The sequence below is a fragment of the Argiope bruennichi genome, chromosome X2, assembly GCF_947563725.1.
Source record: "Argiope bruennichi chromosome X2, qqArgBrue1.1, whole genome shotgun sequence".
NCBI lineage: Eukaryota > Metazoa > Arthropoda > Arachnida > Araneae > Araneidae > Argiope > Argiope bruennichi.
The window spans coordinates 28,273,854-28,298,726 of record NC_079163.1 but is presented as its reverse complement, the minus strand read 5'-3'; the positions used below and the strand labels follow the sequence as shown (position 1 = coordinate 28,298,726).

The following is a 24,873-nucleotide window of genomic DNA, read 5'->3' as shown; positions in this document are numbered from 1 at the left end:
CATAATATATAGTTTTCCATATAATTTTTTTTATTTAAGTGTCAAAAAATAGTAAAAGAGAAGATAATCAAATAAAATAAATTTGAAAGATTTGTTTTTAATAGAGGCTCTTATTGCAGGATGAAATATAAAGAAGAAAAGGACCCCCCCTCCTACAATAATAATAATAATAATACACACTGATTAAAATAGCGCAATTCCCAATAAATTTTGAAATTTTTATTTTTATTTTTGATGTTATTCAAATTTGTTGATGTTCCCTCCTGAACTTGTTTTCGAACGACTGTAGCTTCGCTGATTCATTTGCTAAAAAACGAACAGCGAAGTTCACTGTATCTAAATGACTGGCTTGTATTTCATATTTACTGAATTAATTCAAAGGCGTCATTCTCCCTAATTTCTCCCACTGGAATATAAATCTGTTGGCGTCCAGTCTAACCTTGAAACATAAATCATACCCAACGTCAGTTCTTTAAAGCAGTTTAATTATACGAAAGAAAAATGTCTTTTGCGTAAATAAGTTCTTTGCAAAAAGACCACATTTAATTTAAAATAAAAAACCGTGGATGGTATGTTTCGTAGCTTTTTATTGAAATTTTAAACTTACTCTTAATTTAATTCATATTAAGACTGATTTTACGAAAATTTATGAATTTGCTAGACAAGATCTTTATGAATGGATTCACTTCATTGTCTGATTAATTTCTTTACAAAAACATGAGCAGATTTTTTTCCTTGAAGAAAACAAAAATCTAAAAGAAGACATTTCAAAATAGAGATATTTCCGGTTTAAAATTTTAATAGTTGCGGTGGTGTCTTCAAAAAACATTTCTTGAACGCTGTCTTTAAAGAAAAGTTCTATGAAAAGTAAATAAGATGCCTTACCCTTAAAAATATTCGTAATTTCATTTGGTTTCTTCATAAGCTGATCATTTTATTCAATTTCAGCCTTTTATCGTTTATAACATTCGTGTTGTAAATTATTCTCGAAAAGATTGACTGTCAAGAGACATTTAGATTAAAAATAAAATGATACTTCTCTCTGTTGATAATAAAAGAGAATGTGAGTGTGTTTGTGTGTGTGTGTTGGCAGTCAACTTGACAGACAGTTTGACCTAGAGCTACCAGATTTAGTACAGACACATTTTCGAGAAAAAATTTTGTAAATCTAAGCAGATTCTTTGAAATTTTAATTAAAAGTTTAATCGAGTAAAAATATTATTAATTAATTATATTAAATAAATATTTTAATTCATTAAAATTATTCATTTAATGTTTTACACGATAACTCCCAAAAATATTATTACACAAAAATAATATTTTTTTTACCATTTTAAAACTTAAAAATTTCTTTTTAATAATTTCTATTTAAATGTCGTGAAAAGGTTTCCAGAATTTATTTCATCGATTTCCAGAAAAATCGTTTTTTTCCAGCTTTGTGTTTTATCCTAAAATATAATTTTTTTTATCTATTAAAATTCTGTATCATTTTTTGAGGAGAGTTAAAGACAATTAAGCGCTTCTAATAATAATAAAAAAAATAACTTTCATTTCCAAAATGATAAAAACAGATGGAACTTATTATCCTCCTCATTGAAAAGAACAACGATTATAATAAAGCACAAATGATGAATATATAACGTCAATGGCTTTTTTTAAAAGATTTTTTGAATACATAATAAACTCATTCGATAAGCAAATGAGAAATTTATTCGAAAAAATTTCAAAAATATAACACATTGCATAATGATTTGAGTGTTTTAAACTGATTTAACCTTTTTGAGACTGCTGGGACAAATATGCCCTAGTCAAGATTAAATATTAATGTAACTACCGAGCTAATATGAAGAATTCTTTTATTTTGTTATACTGTGAATTGGTTTTTATAAGTAATTTTCATTAATTCATCCATTGAATATCCTTCTTGGTGCTGGATAATTGGTACATTTTCTACATAGTATATGCCGAGGCGTGTTACACACGTAGCAAACAAACAAGAATGATTGCTTTAAACATCTCAATTTTATATTTAATTAATCAATTTATTGTAAAAGGTTATTATATAAATTATTCGTAATTATAAATTATTATAAAGGAATTATCATAAATTAATTATTATTAATTATTATAAATGAATTATTATAAATTATTTATTTATTATATAAATTTTATCAATTGATTATAAAAGATCAAAACTCCTTTTTTCTCAATGGTATTAGGTGTATCAATTGAAATTTACGATGTTGTGTCTATAAAAAGCAATTTGCATTTCTATTGAGCATTACTGTATATTCAAGCCTGGAACATTGAGCTGAAGACCCCTTAATATTTTGGGGTTTTATTCTATTATATTACATGAATTCATCATCTAAAGTATAATAAACATTATCATGCAGTCAGTGTATTTTATTTTCTTTAAAAAAGCTTTCTCCTCAAAAAGATTTAAAAATTTATTTTAAGTAAATTTTGTTGAATTATGTCGTATAATGTACAGGTTTATTAAACTTTTTCCTCCTGTGTCTCCATTTTGATAAACATAAAAGGTTTTTTTGTCCCCTTTTTCGAATGTAAAATTTCTCTGTAATTTTAACTATGCAATATTTGAATATTAAAATAGGCAAGGAAGATGAAGAAATAAATTAAGATAAAAAGGAATAAAAAAAATATGTTACTTGGTTTCAATTATTTGTTAAATTAGTTTTACTTGCTAAAGTTTAAGAATGCCCTAGAAGTTCACGATTTCAAAAACTTCGTGATCCTGAAGTTTGCTTGTCATTATTATTCATTTTTAGTTGCCCTGGAGAAATTAAATCTTTTGGTCAAAGGAATTTTCAATTTTGATAGCTCTTTTTACTTGGAAAAAAAATCACATTGATTCCCTTTTCGCTTATGAATGCTTTTAAAGCAGATAAGAAAGCATAAACTGAGATTTATTCGTAACAGTTTATTGTTTGAAATCTGTTACACCTTTCGAACTTCACTTCTTAAAATAGTTTAATTCATTACTTAAGATGATATTAAAAGAAAGAATAAACTGGCTCTCATTAAAAGTACAGCTAAATTTCTTAGAAAGATTTCTTACAACTGTGTATTTAGTTAGCAAAAGATTAATGGTTTATATAATCTAGCAATGCAAAATTTTACAAAAATAATGTTTTTCAACAATGTTTTAAAATAAGTAAAGAAGCACTATAAAATTATTTTCTGCATTACTCCTGTATTTCCATAAGAGCGTATTGAAACTAATTAATCTTATAATATACAAAAATACCATCTCGAAAAAGCTTATCTCTAGTGTAAGGTAACAAAATAAAGAAAAATTCTTAAGGTGATTAAAAACGTGGGGATTTTAGACTTTGTGTTCGATTGAAAAGTTTGATATAAAATAATAGGAAAGTTCTTGTTGCATTTAAAAAAAACCAGCTCACAGTTAATACTTTCTGAATTAAAAAAAAGAGAGTTATTGATTGCATTTTTTCACTGTGTCATATCTTTATATTTTACAACTAATAATCATGTAGAATGAGAGATTTTCATGATTAATGATGCCTAATTGTAAATCTTAATTACTTCAGGGCAACATTTTTTATCTCTTCCCTTCTTTAATGAAAAAAAGAGATGTTTGGAATTTTTTTATGACTCTGTGAAATATTTGTAGCAAATTTAGAAAAGAATTGAATTATTAGAAAAAAATCATCGACAAAATGATTGATGTGAAAATTGATAGTATTAATAAAGAAACGTGAATAAAATTGAATTTTAATGGGGACAAAAAATTTCTTAAAAACGGATGAACGTGCTTTAATAACTTATTGTTTTAGTTTGAAAGAGCTTTAGAAAAACCATATTTTTGGTATATCTACTTTCATTCTCTTGAAATAAATCAAGGTTTATTTTGACTTATAAGACTTGTTACTTAGTGACCTCGAGGATGTTAAATATAATCAAACACAAGTCGTTCAAGCTTACTTATCACATTGTTATAAGTTTTTCTTGAGAATTATTGATAGTAATCACAGAGACATGTTGAAGTAGTAACTGTCTCTTTCAAAAAAAGTTTTCGGTTTCAATTGTTTCCAACTTGAATTTTAAGATAATTATCTCATATTCGGCTTGTACTGCTATTGGCAGTGTGATTTTCGATAAGGCAGGAAAAGCAGTTATCTAGGGCTGTTAGGATGAGCGAGGACAGTAGATCAGTTAAAAAACTTTATTTTTTTTGTTGATAAATAAATGAATTTATAAAAAGATACGAATTCTATAAGCAATTAAATACTAGTCAAAAAATGTAATTTTTCACTACGTTCATTTTGTTATTATAATATTCATATTCACCAAAAAATCTGCTTCAAATATGTGCAAATGTGCATGCCGAACAGTGTAATTATAGATAAATAAAAATACATGCATTTTCACAAAATTAATAAAATAGAAATAATTAATCTAAAATTAACATACTAAAATTGCGTTGAAATGTGAAATCTCCAATGCAATTTAACATGTTATGTTTAATATTAAAAGAAGGGATTCTTAGTATACAATGATTAGGCCTGCAAAACATCTAAATCTGCCACTGCTGGAACAGTATAGTCTAAGTAATAACTTCTAATCTTTTCCCCACGTAACCGAGTAGACTAAGTCAGCATTCGAGTTATATTTCCTAATTTTTTGATTTGAAAGTATTTTTCATCCAAATAATCATTTTCTATTTATTTGTATGACATTGATATGAACGTATCTTAGAAACACTTTTCTTCTCTGTTCAGTCACGACGAAGTTTATATTTTTGGACTTAGCATAGTAATTTCAACAATACTTGATAGTTTACATAATATGATAAAAGCGACTTTTTAACTTTATTTTTACTAGTAATGCTTGACTAACAAATCTAATGACATTAAAATTATTCATCAAATGTTCAGTAAAGAAATCAAAGAAAGGTGTAAGGCAATCTTTTTTATGTTAGATCGAGAAAGATATTTTGAAGAATTTAATAATTTGTATCGACTGATCTTTATATTTTTTTTTATTTAAACTAATGAATTTTTCGAAATTTGTAATTGTTATTTTTACTATTTTGTTATGATTTATTAATCTGCCGTTTTTAATGAATTCCATGGTTATATTATTATCCATTTTCTATCATATCTTCGAAGTCACTGCAACATTCTATAACATTTTTCATTACTAAATAAGGTACATAAATTTTGAACTGATCTTTTTATTAATAAAAATTTAAAATATATGAAACCTAAAATTTAAAAACTCATTTTTGTAATTAAAGCTACTGTGTAATTTTAACCTTTTTTAAGTTTTTGAATGAGAATATGTAAGTTGGCATAAGTTCTCGCAAATTTTTCAACAAGACAGATTCCTAGATGCTTCTGTTTTTTATCTCACAAAAATGATGCTTCTTAATTTTTTAAATAGTTATTAATTTTCCAAATTAATTAATAAATCAAATTAAATTTATTTGACAAGTTAAATGAATCACTTTTCTTAAATCTCAGTCAATCAATCTCAGTCCTAAAATATTTCAATATACCATGACTAGAAAAAAATGGTCTTTTAAAGGCTTAATTTGAGGTAGAATTTAAATTTATTCAATCGTCTATTAGAAGCTAAATCTATTCTTAAATTAAATTTTTTTGATGGAAGTGAATAAGATAATGAGAAATACCAACAACCATATATAAAAAGGAAATCTGGTCGTTTATTAGAGCTTAATTTCTATTAGAAAATAAATTTAATTTAAAGTAAAATTTATTCTGCTTTCTATTATAAGCAAAATCTATTTTAAACAAAATTTATTCTTTCTTATATTAGAAGTTAAGTCTATTTCAAACATAAGTTTTGTATCCAGGAGCAAGTAGAATTATAAGAAATATCGACAAGCAGTGTTCAAAAGAAAATCGTTACTTTTAAAACTCGTGTATTAAGTGTTCAATACATCAACATTAAACCACTTAAAAGAAAAAACTTTCTCTTTCGCTGCCAACAGAAATTCAAACAGACTGGCGGCGAATTATCATCCTTGCGGAAATGGAGTTCAAGACGGCTGGATGGAAAAGAAGTGTTTACACGTTGTCCTCTAAAAGTGAATGACGGTTCTTTCCGGGAGCTAAGTGATAAAGTGCCCTGATCTGTTTCACTTATCCCTGCTAGTGGAATGGATGGGGTGAGATCAGTAGGTATCATCAATAGTGCCTAGGCAACAAATTGCATTTCCTCCACAGGGAGGTTTTACGAAGCTTCTGCTTACTGCAGCTCTCAGTAATTGATTGTTGTTTCTTTCCAAGCGAATTTATCACTGTTCTAATGGAAGGAATGGAAATTGATTCTGGCGTAAAAATTTCCATTAATTTTATTCCCCCAAGAAAATTTGTTTAAGCAGTAGTAATGAACAAGCAATTGAAAGGAAGACTATTTATCCAATTTTTAACTTTAAATAAGATTAAATAAGATAAACTTAATTAAGAATATTCGTAGTCAAATTTCTTATTCCTTTCACAGAACTGATTTGTTTACTTGCATATAATATAGTTTTCCTACACTGGTTCTAATTAGATAATTTTTATCCTTTGATTCTGGCGTAAATTACTGAAAATATATAAAGAATCTTATCGAAGAATAAATTCATTAATAGTGAAGATCAGAATTATCAGTGCAGGATTTTTTGAATCGAAATTTTCCATTGTTTGGTTTTTGCTTTCTGTTATTGGGTTAAGGGCTTTCTTGACGAAAACATTTCGCTAAAAAATAAGTTTTGCCATTTTTCTATACTTTTGCTGATATCTACATAGTGATTAAAAATTTTCGGATGTTAATCTTTTATAAGTTATTAATACTTAAACAATTAAAACATATCGTTTAAGTTTCATACATTCGAAAGACAGAGAAACCATTATAATCGTCCAAAAATTAGACTTTCAAATCTTGATTATTCTCCTCCATTTAGAGTTTCTAAAGTCCACAGAAAAGAATTATTTCTGTGCGTTTAAGAGTAAAACCCAAGTAAATTAAATTTGTTATACAGTTTTTATAACAGAACAAGTAACAGATAAGAAATCTATTATACGGTTTTTTTTTTGGTCCAAGTATGTCGAAGCTAAGAATATCCCTTGCGCTAACGAACACAAAACACAAAAACGCAGTAAGCTAGAGGATTGAAACCAATATCCGGTATTTTCATCAAAAATTAAAATACAAATACAAATTATTCGAATAAACTTGGTAAAGAAAGCCTTTTATTTTCCACTATATATGTGAAAAAAGTAATCCAAAAAAGCTACAAACTCATAAATAAAATATAGAAAGAGGCCCTTACATAAAAACTGTCGATCTATATCAAACTTCAGGCGGAATACGCGAACGGGAAGAGTGTTTTTAGATGTATATGCAGTATTCTATATTATATGAAATAATGAAATAAAACATAAAGCGTGCCTTATTTATGATGATTTTTTTAGCATGCATGCTGCCACTTCATCCAAGAAAAATATATACAATTTTAATTAGTTTATTTATTTGCCTACCAATATCTACACGTTCAAGGAAAATATGAGATTTTATTATTATCAAGCCGTCTTTGGGGACTGGTTAGTTCACCAGGAAAATAGAGGATGCTTAATTTGAATTAAATCTTTTGCACATTAGTTTATTTCACGATTCCATCAATGATTTAGTTTTAAATAGCAAATTACTCTGTTTATTTTATACATGAACATTCCGAATGCAGATTCCCATGACATTATAGTCTCCTTAAAAGCGAAACTATTCTGACAGTCTATTTTCTAACTACATATTGACTTATATGATACTTTATATTCACTTCCATTTTTCTCATGTAATCAGTCTAAATAATAAACAAAATTCCTTTCTTCAATTTCAACAATAAAAGAAAATCAAGGGATTAAATATTTAATGAAAGTGGTTTGAATTGGCATCAGCAATCAAATTATCATTAAAATTTGTACAAAAAATACTTATTTTTAGAAATTATGAAAATTTAGGATAAAATTATACGTTGAATGAATTGACATCATTAAAAAGGTATATTTTTTTCATTTTAACTCTATGGACCCGGCAAGCGCGAGAATTCCTGTGCTTCAAATTTCCGAGCCGTTTCTCGTGGACGAAAAGAGAATGGAATCGTCTTTCCCTTCAAAGAGATAACACGAAAGGGACACCTACTGAGGTATAATTGAAATACATGCCTGGTCAGTTTTTACCTCCATGGGGTTGTCACTTACTGTTTGTAGGAAGGGTTTGCTCAATTTCTTGTTTCTGAATTTGCACTCATACGTGTTTCGACAATATTAGATACCTTTTTTTTGTTTGAATTTTATCTTTGCTATAAAATTAAGAGTAAATTTTATAAATAAAATAAGGATAAAGTAATTAAACATAAAACATTATTATATTCGAATCTCCTTCAGATATTTTTTTTTTCAAAAGTGTGTTTTCTTGTTTATGAAATATGAAAACATATAATGAAAAAAATAAAGTTCGTAGCTTAGAATTAGTGTTTTATTATTATTATTTAAACCTTTATATAAAGCATATGAAAATTATCATGATGTCTTTAAATAATGGGAAACTATTTTAGCAACAAAAATCTTGAAAATTCAAAATTGTTTTTATTTTATAATTATTAATAAAATAATTTACATTTATTTATTAAAGCAAAATTGGGCATGCTTTTATTTACTTTTTAACTTGCCAATAATATTTTTATAAACTTTGTAGATATAGTGCAATATTATATAGATATAGTGTCCCCCCCCCCATAGCGAGCATATGGTGCGTCCGTAGCGAAATACCTTTCACCCCTTAAATTCTCCTAACCGACCCTAAGCGCCTGAGTCAGGTCCCTGTTGGACGGTGCGATCTCGGGCAAGTAAGCACTCATAGGATTGAAGCAAAGGGGAAATCATTTTTGAGGAGTAATATTTTCTGAAGTTATTGTAGAAAATTATCATAATAAAATCTTGGAAAAAATCATCCGAAATGCAGCTTTCCAAAAAATATTTGCATCAAATTTGTTAGCTCTGGACTATAGAGTACCAACACAGACACTCACATACAATCACCTTTATTATTAGTAGAGATGACATTTCTTTACATGCGCATTGTGACTGCTCAAGAGAAAATTTTAAAAGTTCTTATTGGTTTGCACATTGTCGAGACTAAGTGAATTTCGAAAAACATATTAAAATTAGGAAAATCAACAACATTATTTTGAGAGGAAATTAACAACGACAAACAGATATTCTTTTGTATTCCAACAAGGCAAATCATTTTTCCGATTAATGGTTAGAAAATTTTTGCAGCTAAAAAAATTTGTATTCCTTGAAATGCAAACTAAATTCTAAATTTTATTTCTGGCAATAATAACCTATGATTTTAGTTTTGCTGTATTGAAATTCAAAATAATAATAAAAGATCAAATTAACGATGATTGAGAGTCAAATTGATGCTAAAATATCTAACAAAAAATTTTGAAACAACTGACAGGCTACAGAGAGAAAAAAAAATGATAAGAAATTCTCTCTTCTTTTAAGTATAGTCATTTCTTGAAAAATCTTCTTTAAAGTGCTTGATATCTTCTGGTATTTGTCCTCTCCATTCCTAACAAGTTTTTCTCTCAGAAAGTTCGATTTTTTTTTGTTTTGAGGTTATTAAATTTGATACTTTCCGTGTAGAATTTTGCTTTTCAAATGGAAAATTCCTTTCGGTGAAATGAAAAAAAGAAGAAAAACTGCTACGAAAATAAATTTTATATATTTTCTTCTTGACAAGTATTGATACATCGTTCAAACATTCATGAATAATTTTCTCGTTCGATATCTTACATTTGATAACAAGAATAAATTGCATGTCGGATTTCATAGTTCTAATACTTAATATTTATGAAGCAGAATAGCGGCAAGGAGCGAGAAAAAAAATCCAACATCTCACATCCGATATTTATAACACCATTTTTCACTCTGAAGGATAAAATTTACAAGGAAACGTAAGATTCAGTTTCTGTCTGTGAATTTCTTTATTTTGAGAAGAGAAGCTCTGTTTCTTAGAACAAGATCGATGAGAAGCAGGAACGTGTTTTTGTTATAGGAAACATTTTTTATGCAGCCAAATGACGTAGTATTTTCACTATTCTTAAATAAAAATTAAACATTATATATTACTAACTGAAAGACAAAAAACAATTTTTTAAATTTCTAGATACTTTCATTTAGTTTCTTCTTTAGGAATTAAAAAAAATTTATCTAATTTACATAAAAAAAAAATAGTTTTCGTAAAAATTCTCAACTTTCGAAAGGAATTGGGGCAAACTGGTCTCTTAATATTTATGTTGATTATTTAAATTATTTTTCTTCGGGCTTTATGCGCCATTATAAAACTGATTTAAAAAAACAAAAAACAAATTGTCATATGAATTATAAACAAATAATTAAAAAAAGGGAATGATATTTAAATTCAGAAAATATGTCATTCAAAGCCATGTTCGCACATTTAAATGAGCTGCTTTTTGGTTAGGAAAAATAGTATTTGCATTTATACATCGTCGGATTGCAGCTGAAAATGATCAAGTCAGGAGTAAAAGAAAAATGGATTAACATATTCTTTCTTTAAAATTTCATCTCTACAACAGAAAGAGTCTTGTATATCAATATATTATGATATGCCCAATTTTTTCTTGCTACAGAGAAGCCATTTTAAACCAACAAAAATACAGTAATTCCTTTGTAATTTCCTTTAATGCTAGCTCACTTTTTACTGTATACCGACAGTACGTAACATCATGTGGATTTATATGTATGTTCAAACAATAATAAATTTATGCTCATTTTTAAAATTAAAATAAGTCCTGCGAGAGAACAGCATTGAACATTAAAGTTAGGATGCTTAATATCTCAACATAGTTTTATGTAATTCCACTTTTACAGATGCACTTACAAATTTACAGAGGCTCATTAACTGTCAAGAATTCTTAATTCTGCTTATAGATACATACAAACAATGACAACTTTTTCATTAAAAAATGTGAAGAGCTGCAACACTTCTAAAATTATTTTTAAAGTTTGTTTGTAGTTTTTATTCTTATTTGAGCCGGCGATCTGGCATAGGGGTAGCACGTCTTCCCCGTGATGTGGACGTCCTGGGTTCGAGTCCCGGTTTGGGCATGACTGTTCTTCCTCTCTTCTATCTGTGAGATATGTGAAAGTACCCTCCTGTAAAAAGGGGTTGTGCAAGCGAATGAGTGATGCTTGAGTCGCAAAGTCGTACTCTTGGCCCTAGTTGGAGCTACTAAAGACAAGAGACCCTCCCTCACCGGCTAAAAATCGCTGTCTTTATAACAGCGGGCTTGTACATGGCAAGTGCCATAAGGAACAACAACATTCTTGTTTGATTGTTTTTCCACACTGAGAATACGATGAACAATGAAACGAAAAATGATAAGGTAATAATATTAACAAAAATAAGAAAAGAGAAGAAATAAAATTATTCAGGAAGTAGGAGATATGCTAGTTGGGTTTGCTCCGAGACCAACTTCAAAAAGCACCAAAATTTGCACACAACGCAATTAGATCCTCAATAACGGAAAGAGCGAATCTAAGATTCCTCCCATTAAATAGGCTGCTCTGATCGCAGACCTATTTTCTTCTTATTTTTTTTCCTTAACTATTAAAGGCATTTATCGAAAAAATTATAAACTGATAATTTTTAAAATAAAATTCAGATGGTTATAATTAAAAATTTTGAGCTATTTAGAGCTAAATTTGCCTTTTACGAACTCTATTTCAGTTACATTCCCCTGTAAAATATTTTTTGTATCATTACTCGTTTCTGAACTGGTGAACCATTACTGCATACAGGGGATTATGAAAATATAATTTTCTCTATAGCAAGCATTATTGGAGCAGTGTCTTCTTTTAATTCAACAGTAGTAAATTAATTGTAGTATAAATAACCGAATCATTGCATTTATAATGAAATCCACGGAGATCAAAACTGAACTGTTGTTAAATGCATTTTTATATTGTTTCATGTCTCATTTAAATGCAAAAGACTTTTTAATTACAAAAACAGGTATCATATATATATATATTCTTTTTTTTATTTCTTAATATTCGACGACTTTCATTGGCTCGTTTCTACCTAATTATTGTTCTACATAAAGGCCATAATCCTCTACATAAAGGCATCTACATAAATCTGCATAAAGGCAATCAATCATGTTAATCCAATTACGACTTTTAAAAATATCTACTTACATTTACCATTTTCAAATGAACTAAAATATTATTTAAATAAAGCGAACTGTTACTTATTCACTGCCTTATAATAGCATAAAATACGTAGTTCAACGGTGCAATAGTAAGAGATAAATACATTAGCCCGAGAAAATCACGGGATGTAAGCAGAAACTAAAATGACTCCAATTCGCGGAAATCGCATTGAAGTTTAAGATGAAAGCACACATTTTATTACTAAAAATAATTTTAAAATTCACTTAAGATTTTGTAATTTATACTTACCTAACATACTCCGTAAATAGAAGAGAGCCTAAGGGCATGCGAAAGACGTTAACGAAAGCAAATAGTTGTTTCAGCATCATACTCGGAAAAACAAATATGTGAAGGAAGAACTAAAAAAAAAAAAAAAAAAAAAAACTTTGATAACAAGTTAATTGCTTTTATTCATTTGTTTTTTTAAAGAAAAAATAAACGAAAAAGCACGCGTGTTGGAAAAGTTCGCTTGTAAACGGACTTTGAAACAGAAGACGGGCAATCACCCCAATGAATCAACTTTTCTTCTCTTCCCTATAAGAAAAAAAAAGTGAATGTAGGATAAAAACTTTTTTTTTTATTTTCAATTAAGCTAGATTTCTAGATAAATTCTAGTTTCAAAATCATACATAATAGCTCTCTTTTCAAGCGCAAATGCATTTTCAAAATTAATTTTGCCCTTTTCTGTCAAGAAATTTTATTCTTAAATGATTTCTACATTAATTAACACATGTATGTCGTTTCCGTTTGTAATTTATAAAGTTTATTTTCCCTAAATTTTAATAAGCGTTGGAAAAATCTTTATTCCTTATTTTTTTTCACTTTAATTTTATTTCAAGAAGGGAAAATCATTTGAATGTGAGTCAATTTTATCTGCAATTGGAGAAATTTCAAAGGCGAAAAAGCCAGAACATTCTGAATTCCAATATTATCCTTGTTCTTTCCTTCACCTGCCACGGATAAGATAAGATTCCCTAGCTCCATGATATCTACTGTCGTAGGTAATTGAAAACATTTTGTATCAGTAACATCATCATTTTATATTATCAGTAAGTTAAATCAACTCTTTGAGGATTTTATTCATACTAAATGACTTTTTAATTGGGATGCACACAAGCAAAAATGAGTCATTTGTTTTGTGCTCTCAAAGTTTTCATGAAATTATTCATACTATATGCTACAGAGTACTGCATATAGAGTTGTTGTATTCTTTGGTTGCTGTTTCTAGCCTATTTTGAAGTAATCTAATTTTTAAGGTTATATTGTTTAAAATGACATTAGAAAATAATTTAATTTCATGAAAAGAAAACAAACGGCAAGCTTTACAAATGGGACAATATAGATGACGCCACAGTCACATGACAAGCATAACTAACTCCTTTAACATCCTCATGAAATGTACTCTAGAGATTCCAAAAATAAATTGACACTGTGCGCTTAACAAGAGTCATAAGAATTGCTTCTTTTACATTGATTACAAAAAGTTATTTTTATGTTCAGAAATTTACTTATATCTCATTTTTCACTGTCAGATCTTTTAAATCAAAAGAATTTCCACTAAACGGAAACATTATACTTCGCTGAATAATCTCGAAGAAATCGTAATTCTACTGCTGAGGTAGCTTCCCATGTCTGAAGATATTGTAGGTAGTTGAATAACGAATATATTCAAACAATTGTATTCTATCTGAAAAGCAATTTTTTTTTGTAAATATTGGTCGATGAATGTGGGCATGCTGCTTAAATTCCAAAACTGATTTCTAATTTTAAGAATAAAACTTATCTGGAATTTCTCATAGAAGCAGTAAGGATAAATATTTGCCGAATTTTTTAATACTCTGTAATATTCTAACTTTGGAATAGCCATAGTTATAAACCAAGAATAGTCCATCGTCATAAAATAAACAAAACAATATATATTATTTTGGAAACAGCAAATGAACAAAAAATTTCAAAACAAACCGTGATATTTTCATGTAACTTGTTCAAAGTTCGAAACGAAAAAATTTTTTTCATTGCTTTTCGATAGAATGAATACATAGTACAGAAATAACGGTGAATTAATGGACTTCAAAAATAATTAACTTACGATCACAGAGCATACAATGTATAGACATTCTAAACTATGAAGCAATGAAAATAATTCGGAAATAAAAATTAATAAGAGATAAAATAAGAAATAAGTTAAAATAAATAAATAGGCAATCATCTTTAGCTTTGACTCCGAATCAACTAAAATAAATTCCAATAATTGAAAATATTTTTGTATTATGTTAGTCGGAAGTATATGAGTACAAAAAAAAACAACAACATTAGATTAAAAATTCTAGAAAGAGCTGGGATCAACTGGTCAATAAATTTTAGATATTCTTCTTTTTCTGTCAGTATTAACTTAGTGTGAAAAGGCTGGAATTTTTCCCGAGTAAATAACAGATACCTAGTTTTTTTTGGGGGGGGGGATTTTGTCTATAATAAAAAAATATGCATGAGAATGAGTAGCCCCTTGAATTGCTTAAATTACCTTCAGCGCAATAATGAGTATCTTTAATGAAGATTCTTTCAAAAAGAGAGGTTTTAGGGGATACAAAACCTTATCAAAGAGAAATAAAAAGATGCTCTGTAAAAATGGGGGAATCAGATAGCTTCAATTTAACAGCTTAAATCACCAAATTATATCTATTTAAAATTAGGAAATATCTACGAGGAATTCGAAAATATTACACTATCGTTTTTGACTCTGAAAACCAATGTACCAAATTTTAACTATGTAGCTCTTTATGTTTTGTACTTATCGAGTTAACTTGTACTTGAACAGACAGACTTCCTGTGAATGGATTTCCTTTAAAATTTGACAGAAATCTACAAATTTGATCTGAAGTCAATATACAAAATTTCACCTTCTGGCTAATAGCATTTTTGAGTACCCTGTTCACCGATGAACAGAAAGTGTTTTTCAAACTTAGAGTGATCTCAAACGTGGAGATTTGTGAAAATTTCGAGTGAGATTTTTTTTTTTTTTTTTGATGATTAAATACTTTCTCTATACTTCTTATCTGAGAAAGTAAAAACTTGTCTTGCTTGTTATTCCAACTGCACACGTATTTCTTTTTTCTTATTATTTAAAGCAGTTCTTAATGGCTATATGTAGTGTAGATATTGTTTGCTATGTTAAAAATTTTGAAGCAATCTACATTTTCTCCATCTTTAGTGTGTGTGACTCAAGTGATTTATGAAACGCAGGCTTCTATTGAATACATAAGCGTAATTTGAAATAAATATACATAGTTTGTTTTATTATTATTATTATTATTAATTTCTGATACAGGTAGTGTTGGTTGTTCTGATACAGGTAGTTACAGGTAGTGTTGAGGCTTATAGAGAAAGCTTTTAAAATTAAGTGCTTATATGGACAAAAGAAGTTGTAATTCAAATATTAATATCATCAACATTTTAAATAAATGTTGTTCATGATTGCTTTGCTTTCCATTCTTTCTATAGAACGATATCGAAAATCTTACATTCTTGCTTGTATTTCATGAAGAAGCGTTTTCTTCTTGTATATTACAGGAATATGCTGTGTAATGCCAAAGTTGTAAAGCACTAAAATGACACATATTTTACATATATTGTTTGGACATTCTACAAAAGTTGAAAGTTCAGACATTGCTAGAAATATAATTTACTAAAAGTTTTCCAGACGAATTAAATGGTTCCGATAAGGAAAGTAATCAAACCTTTTCGTTGTCGAATCATTTCCAGTTTATTATCTCTAGATATCTTAACTGCTTCGATTACGTGATTATTGCTGCCAATTTAGATAAATCTGGCAACTTTTTAACGGTCTACTCAAATAGAGAAAAGATGAAAGTTGTTATTCCGTTGCTATAGAAAACATAATTCAACTTTCTAACAGTTTTGAAAGTTCTATTAAGCCTAATTACGTTTTTTTAAATAGAACTTTTCTACACAACAACAACAAAAAAATAGTAATTTTGTCAAGTACTTTGTAATTTTTCTCAAACATAATTTTTGTAAAAAATTAAAAAAATAATAAAAAAAGTAGCACGAATTTTTTGCGAGCATTTCTACTAGGGTTTACCAAATAGCTCCAAATGGAATTGTTATTAATATTTTGGATAAAAAAAACCTGGAAATATTTTTTATTGTCATTTCAAGACATATATCGTTATTCAAATCATTAAAATGAAAATTAAGAGTCGTTTTATTTTTGAACATCATTCCTAGGGTTTTTTTTCCTGTTTTCAAATTCATGCTGCAATTGCCTTTTTTTACAATCGGGGAGTAACCAATTAATGGCTTTGACAAATTTCTTTCTCTCCAACCAAATAAGCAAACAACAATTGGATATAAGTTATTGGCCTAATAATATTTCCAATTTCTACCGATTTTACATTGGCAAAGTAGGCAACTGACTAGGATAGGGGTGGCCAACCTTTATGGATGAACGTGCCATTTTTTCTAAAGAAATGTTTAATGAGGTATAAACGTGCCATCAAATAATTTTGACTTGTGATTATTGGGAAAATAATAAAACTAAATTCTAACAACTCAAAACTCTTAATTTACTACGAAAAAAAATACATTTTACACTGTATAGTAGTAAAGGTTTTAGTTATACGTGTAATTCAAATTACAGTAACATTAGTGTGACTTCTTTTATTGCAGATTAAATGATAAATAACTTATATTAGGATTGCAAGATGCTACTTTTGGCAGAATGCATGCTGAATTGAAGTCATCTTCCAAACGGTTTCTAAGAGAGTCTTTAATGTTGTTCATCTTGAAAATAATTTCTCACAGGCGTAGGTAGATGAAAATATGGTTAAAATAGCATGAGCCTGAGTTTCCAAAATTTCGTTCCTGGCATTTTTACTTATATTGCTTGTTTATTTTTTTGTTTCAATCAATTCCATCTTATTCCTTGTTTCAGTAAATTTTTAAATCCATATTGAACTAGACAGGAAATCAATCAGTTGCATTTAAATTCTACAATTTGCAACTAATCGAATTTGGACAAGTTTAGTTTATCAAATGAAATCACATCAGGGTACATAATAAACTTGAACGTTTCTAATCATTCTTTGAACTGAGAAAATCTGGCTGAAAATTCCTTGATTCACGAATTAATTACGGAAATAAATTCTTCAATGACTTTTTCTTTGTCTGGTTTCTCATGTACATCTAAATATTTAATATATATATATATATATATATTTCAAATTTAGGAAGTACTTGTAGTTTGTTTTTAATAATATCGTTCCTAAAACATGCGATCCAGCGTCAAAAGCGCGAATGAGATCCATAATTGTTTTATTTGTGCCTTGAAGTTAACGTTTAATTCATTGAAATGTTGGCATATGTCTGTAAAAATCATCAATTTTGAGAGCCACATAATATCCAACAGCTGTGAGTATTGTTCAATTTCCCCCGCATTTTTCAGAAACAGTCTGATTTCTTTCAAGCAGTCAACAAATCTTTAAAGTACGTTCCCGCGGCTCAACTAGCGAACATTATTATACATTAGTAAGCCATTATCCATTGAGTTGACTTTACCCAAAGTTGACTTTATTCCAAAAAAGCCTGAAACTTTCGCTTATTTAAAGTCTGCGACGATATTAGGTTGACTATTTTTGTGACTAACGCCATTACATTATCAAGAGATGTTAAACCACTCTTCGAACACAAGGCTTGTTGGTGAATAATGCAATGGAGTTCAAGAATCGAATGTCCTACGTCTGTTTGAAATAAACTAAAGAAACCATTTTTTTTTATCCACCATATTTGCACTTCCATCAATTACTGAAATAATTCTTTTCAAATCAAATTCTTTCTCAGAAAGCGAATTATATTTGTAATACTTCATAGTGAACTTTGTTATTTTGAACTAACATGCAAACCGTTTTGATCGGCGGCCTTTCTAAAATATTGTGTCCGTGCCATCAATGGCCCGCGGGCCAATGGTTCGCCATCCCTGGACTAGGGTCTCTGCAACATTTAGGGACTTCGAAATTTCTATAAAATTATGTGATATTTTCTAAGTATGTTAGTTTTATGTTTCAAATTTATCTGTTATGGCCAAACAGGATACAAATTATTTAAACTAAAAAATTCAAATTAAAAATCAAGCATCAATTAAATGTTAAAACAACATTATTAATATTAGTGATTAATTATCTTTTACAAGTTTATATTATGTTGCTTGAAGCTTCTAAAAAATACGATGCTTGATAATTAAAAAAAATATTCGATTCTATACTTAAATAAATATTATTTAGATTGTGATCAAAAGCTTTTTTCTAGTATTTTTTTTAATCTCTAAAAGAAAATTTAATTTGTTGTGTATAATTTTTTTTATACTCAAGGTACTGAAATCAACAATCTCAAAAGAAACCCCCAATTATTGTTTTAATAGTTTATCAGAATTTTCTGCATAAAACTGCTTATATAGAGGTTTAAATCAATAAAAATATCTAGTATAATAAGTGAGAGAGGGGAAATTGTTTATAAAACCCTTAAAGTGCTTAATACGGTCTTGCTTCCATATATGGACAGAAGAAAGTAACTGATATCGTGACGTTTGTCGGTTATTAATGATTATGCCTCTTGCTAATCATATGAGGATTAGATCTGAGTAAACGATAATCAGAAGTTGATAACATTCCTAAGAGGGATGTTTGTTTCAAACTAATGGAACGTCAATTACTCTTCCCGAAATAAAAATATCGATAAGGCTTTCTTTTAGGAAATATTTTTTAATACCCGTGTCGAAACTAATGCAAAAAAGTTGCGTAATTTATTGATGACGTTCGGTGTTTATATCTGAGAAAGGGAGGTGGAGAAAGAATAGGCTACTTTTTCGACATATTTATGTCTATGGATGGAATACTATTTTTTGGTCATAAAAATCTCTGAATCGCTATTGGATGAATATCTGTATCTGTTACCAAATTTCAAGATATACGTTTAGTAAAAAAAAAAATAATCAGCATTTTTCCTTTGCTATATTCAAAGTGATGCACAAAGTATACTTCAATATGTTTCTGATAGTTAAAACACAGCCACACAGACTTCTTTCAGAGTTGAATGCAATTATTGTTAAATCTTTATTTTATATTACCTTTGTTTCACTAATTATTTACAAAAATAAACGATTTATTTTAATCGATCTTAAAAAATTCTACAAATTCGCAGACACTAAATCTTAATGTATTATAGAAATAAAATGAAAATAGATTTTTCAATGTTCTGCTATGAAAAAAGCATAATTTTTTCTTTTGTAGGTTTAAACATAGTAATAATGAATGGAGATTTCGTTGGAGTTAAATTTCGATGCATTTCTTTTCGTCTAAATACGACTACTATATTGTGCTTTAAACCAACTTTAAATTAAACTGATTTATTTTCTTAATTATATATCAGTTCCTTAAATTAGTGAAAGAAATAATGATTTTAATAGATATTATATAAAAATTATTTTTGCATATTAATCGGGAATGTTTCTTGTTTTTCTTTCTACTTTCACTAAATGGTGCGTCTTTTAAAGTGAGTCGAATAAAAATTTTCTATAGAAAAATGCGGCCGAGAAAAATATTTTGGGAACCTCTTCAGTAGGAAGCCTCTATTGTATTCAACTTTTCACAGATTGGAATCATACAGTGAGTGAAATCTTTATATCTTTGTTGTATGACATCTGTGTTTGTCACAGAATGAGTCTTGTTGAACTTCTTCTTTATTGTCTGCAAAGAAATGATTATTAATGGTTTCCGAGTTTTGAAAGATACAGATAACTCAGTTTACAACAGAATTGGGAAATTCGGATTACTAATAATTCAAACGACGCTTCATCTCAATTGTTAAATATTTTATTTTTTCATAATACATCAATTTTTGCATCATTTGAAAAGGGATTCAATCTGTTTTAATACTTTACAGACATTTTTTCAATATCTAAGTGAAAATTTCAGTAAACCATAATTTTCTTTTAATTTTCAGCATGAAAACATATAAGAAATATTTCTCCTTTTATTTGAGTCATATAAAACACATATTGAAAATGCCATCAAATTGAAATCTTCAGAAATAAGTAATTCCCTGGAAAAAAGTTAGTCCGTTTGCATTCCGAGCGACTAAATCAGTTTGAATAGGTCTGGCAAGAACAAAGGGTTTATTGACTCGAGCCGGATTTCAAAAATCAGGTTAATATAAGAATATATTAATCTGATTATATTCAGGTTATATTTCCAGATGTGTTGAGATATATTTTTCACAGGATACAGTGAAAATATATTATGTCAACATCATCATAAATGTTTTAATTTTCTCCAACAAAAATTGTTACTCTTTAACAAAGAAAATTATTAAAAACATAGTACAGTTATATTTCATATCCAATTTATTCAGATTAATTAATCTATACATTTTGTACAATCCATTAAAGTTATTCATTGATTACTTATTTATTTTTAAATCCCCTTACCGACAAGAAAAATCTAAGTGCTTAGTGTAAGTAATGCTATTTGTTGATAATTAAAAGCCAATTATTTCAGAGATGCTATTTGGTATCACCGAGCTGAAAAGGGTTGAACCAAATTTACCTTTTTAAAAATACAAAGTTCTCATACTAAAAAAAAAATCCTTCAAACTGATTAATATTCAGTTATATACCCGATTATTTGAGCGTGATAATTACGATTGATTATTATTTCGTTTGAATTAATTTTAATAACCTCTAAATCTTATGGTTTACTATTTCATAAAAGTTTATTCACGTAATTCATTTTACTTTTAAAATTCTCATGAAAGCTAATAGTTAAGCTGAGAATAGAAAGAAATATTTCTGATAAAAGCTTTTATTTTTCATTCTTGTTAATTTGAGAAAGATAATTATTTCACTTGTTATCGGAATTTAGAATACAACACAAAGTATACTATTGTTTTTAAAAAGCTTTAATTTGTTGGAAATGCCACGCATTTTGAAGAACCAATTTAAATATTATCATGGAACTGCCAAAAATTTACCTATATTCATTCTTTTCCTGCAATTGATTGAAAAAACAGCATTCATTCTTTGTGGAAGCCAAATTGATTGTGTTGCCAAAATAGCAATGATTTATTTACAATAAAGATTTCGATTTTCAAATTTCTTAACCTTCATACTTAATGATGAAACTTATCTAACGCTGTATGCATGTGGGTCAATGTTGACTTTCAATGCTCTGCTTACCTTAGATAGCAGTCTATGAATTCCCGTGTATTTTTTTCAGTTAATGCCCAACAGTCTTTTTCTAACTCCGGAAATAAAAATAAGAAAATATCATCGACTAATATCCAAATTATATCAGGACATGGAAGATTTCCCGCATTCTTCCAAACCTTTGGAAGAATGCGGACAATAATTGCATCTGAGGAGGAATAGGAACAGTTTTTCATTATTTAAAGGAATTCATAGAAGTCTCGGAGCTAAGAAAGAATCTAAAAGCTGAAAATAATGACTCAAGCACAGTATTAATGGCACCAGAAAATCTTAAAATACTGAAAGATATCATGTTGAAAATTGACAGTTTTTTACCAACTATTTAAAAGTTCAAAAGTATTTGTCTTTATTTTGTTGTGGAACGCGCATTTGGAGGGAAATAGAGAATTTTAAAGAGATTTTCTCAAAGTGGTGGCCTGTTCCTTGTTACACAGGATGTTAGGTGTAGGGGAAGATAAGAAGGAAGGTCAGAGAGTGCCCAGATTGTGACTAGGTGCCAACTGCCTGGAAGAGGATGCCAATTAGGTGAATTGGCCAGTAATATGGATAAATTATGATAACGACAGCAGTCGGCCACAAATAAATCCTGTCAATACTGTTTAGTTCAGTGGTGGAGGGATGGTCGGCTGTACACAAGAAGTCTTCTTGTAATAACTTTTTTCAGCTCTTCAGCCGTTGTTTTTAGTATCGGTAGTATGTAGACTTACTGAAACTAACATTTCTAACTATAATCACGTGTTCTTGAGCACGTTTGTCATCAGCTATATGTACAAGCATCTTGTGTAGTGATTCTTCGGTATCTTCTAATGGAATATAATTATTTGTATGCAAGTCAAGATATACCTGCCATACTTTCAAAACTCCAAACAAGTAGTCATTGAGGGTAGCAACATGATAGAATACCTAAAAGTTTATCTCTACAGCTCTTACAGAAACTAATGGGAATGGTCTCATCAAAATTTTCTCATAAGCTCCTTAATAAAAGTGTAGCACCAGCACCAAAATTTCAGACTTTGAGCAAGGCCGTAAATGTCCCGAGTGCTCAGATTTTTTTAAGAGCCCGCACATAAATGTTTTGGGTTTCATTGTATGAAGAAGGGACCAACATTGCAATTTGTACACTTTTTTTATCGAATGACTATTGACAACTATTCGACATTAATGGCTTAAATTTGCTAAAAGTCTGTTCATTAGACGTTCATGCTGTGTGCCAAATTTCATTAATTTAAGTCATTGCGTTTTTGAGTTATAGAATTTACAAGCATTCGAAAGTACAGATGGACAGATGGTTAATCTTCTTCGGATTTGATTCAAATTGTGTTGAGGATCTGCACTTCCGATGCTAAATCTGTGTTTTAAATTTTATTCATCTAGCCTTTCATGTTTTGTAACTATCGAGTTCACCTGTACTAGACAGCCGGACTTTCTGTGAATGGATTTTTTTCAAAATTTCGTAGAGGTCTACAAATTTGAAGTAAAATTTGTTCACCAGCTTTCATCCGTCAAGCTTGGAAAGACCTTCTTAGTTACAAAACATATCGTTTAAGTTTCATACATTCGAAGAACAGAGAAACCGTTATAATCGTTTTCAAAAATTAGACTTTCAAGTCTTCATAATTCTCCTCCATTCAGAATTTCTAAAGCCCACAAAAAAGAATTATTTCTGTGTGCCTAAGAGTAAAACCCAAGTAAATTAAATTTTTATACAGTTTTTACAACAGAATAAGTAACAGATAAGAAATCTGTTATACAGATTTTTTGGTCCAAGTATGTCGAAACTAAGAATGTCCTTTGCGCTAACGAATACGAAACACAAAAACGCAATAATCTAGAGGATTGAAACCAATATGCAGTATTTTCATCAAAAATTAAAATACAAATACAAATACAATGATACGCAGTCTTACAAAATTCCAAAATTGTGTTTTTCATTCTCAAGAAAATCTAAAAAGTGAAGATTCGACAAAATCCCGAATTCGAATTTTTTTAACGATTAGAATACTTTCTCTTTGCACATTTAACACTCGAGAAAGTAAAAACTACGAATATTTCCAAACATAATATTGGATACTTTTTTTTTATCGAAAGACGTCCTGTTAATACACCTTATATTAAAGGTAGGCAGTATTCTGTTAAGGCTGCTCTTTTAGTTGGCAAAAGGCCATTAGCAATGTCTGTACTTCTTCCACTATAATTTTAGTCTGGAGAACAATTCATTTCTTCGAAATGCGATGTTAACATTTCATTTTTCCTTTATTTTTTTATAAATAGAAGAAAAAAATCAAAAGGGTGTTTAAAAATAACTTCAAAAACCTATAAAATACATAATTTCTATTGTTTGAATCTATTTACAAAACTATACGTACATTTCTTTGATACTGAGGAGAATTCATTGCTTTCCAAGTCTGTGTAATTAAAGGGATACTTGACACACCTAATATTCTAAATTTTTAATGTGTTATTAACTATTCTGCTTCCTACTTCTTACAGTGGTTAGATTTACTGTCGAAAACGTCACATATATTAATTTTTAAGAAGAAAGTTCCAACGCTTTTGTAACAAACTGTAAATTTAGAATCTCATAATGGAAAACAATAATTAAGAAGTCGCCAAGATATTTTAGACAATTTTTATTGTTAGTTTTCTGATTTAGATCAAGGTCGTCATACTCAAATACTAGCATGGGCCAAATAAACAAGATCTAATTGCCAAATATATAACAAGATCTAAATTTGTGTGAGCCACGAAGAACTTAACTTTTTACAGAAATGTATATTTATTTCGAAAAAAAAAATAACAAATAGGAAAGAACAAAGTGAACAGCAAAGTTTATGTTTTTCTATCTGTTACTGGACAACTCTTCTCTGTTACCATCTTTTTCAACTTATGGTGGTATCATGTACGCAGAGGTAAATTCAAAACTTATCTATGGCAAATATCAGAAATTTTAGATCCGGAGGAATTTATCTCCTTTCATAATTAAAAATAATAATTCAAATATATGTCAGTTTAAAATGTTTACAAGTTGGGTTTTAAATATTCATAAAATTCAGGCATCTAAAGTTCAATGAATTTTGCTTTTAAATTTGAACAATATTAGATTTTGTTTACCTCTACTTGGTTATAGTAAGGCATTAATTCTATATGTATGGAGAATATTGAAGAAAAAGAAGAAAACTTCACGTTCAGTTTAAATTCTTCAAACCCTGTTCCAAATTCAATTTTTAAGGTTCAAATTTTGTTATGATTGCTTGGCTACAAGGACATGACTTGGGGCCAACGTATGATCAGTCGGTGAATTTG

The 24,873-nt window shown here is 28.6% G+C and overlaps 1 protein-coding gene across 2 annotated transcripts in view; it reads right to left on the bottom strand.

The window, feature by feature from the left end:
* LOC129960295 (uncharacterized) overlaps positions 1–12,615 on the bottom strand; it is a 75,512-nt gene extending 62,897 nt beyond the window's left edge. The window contains exon 1 of one of the 2 annotated variants that reach the window (XM_056073613.1): positions 12,546–12,615. In XM_056073613.1, the coding sequence (XP_055929588.1) occupies positions 12,546–12,583 (38 nt within the window). In that variant the 5' untranslated portion in view covers positions 12,584–12,615. The remainder of the gene's footprint in view (positions 1–12,545) is intronic. The other variant, XM_056073617.1, reaches the window with a different exon arrangement.
* Positions 12,616–24,873: the final 12,258 nt, after the last annotated feature.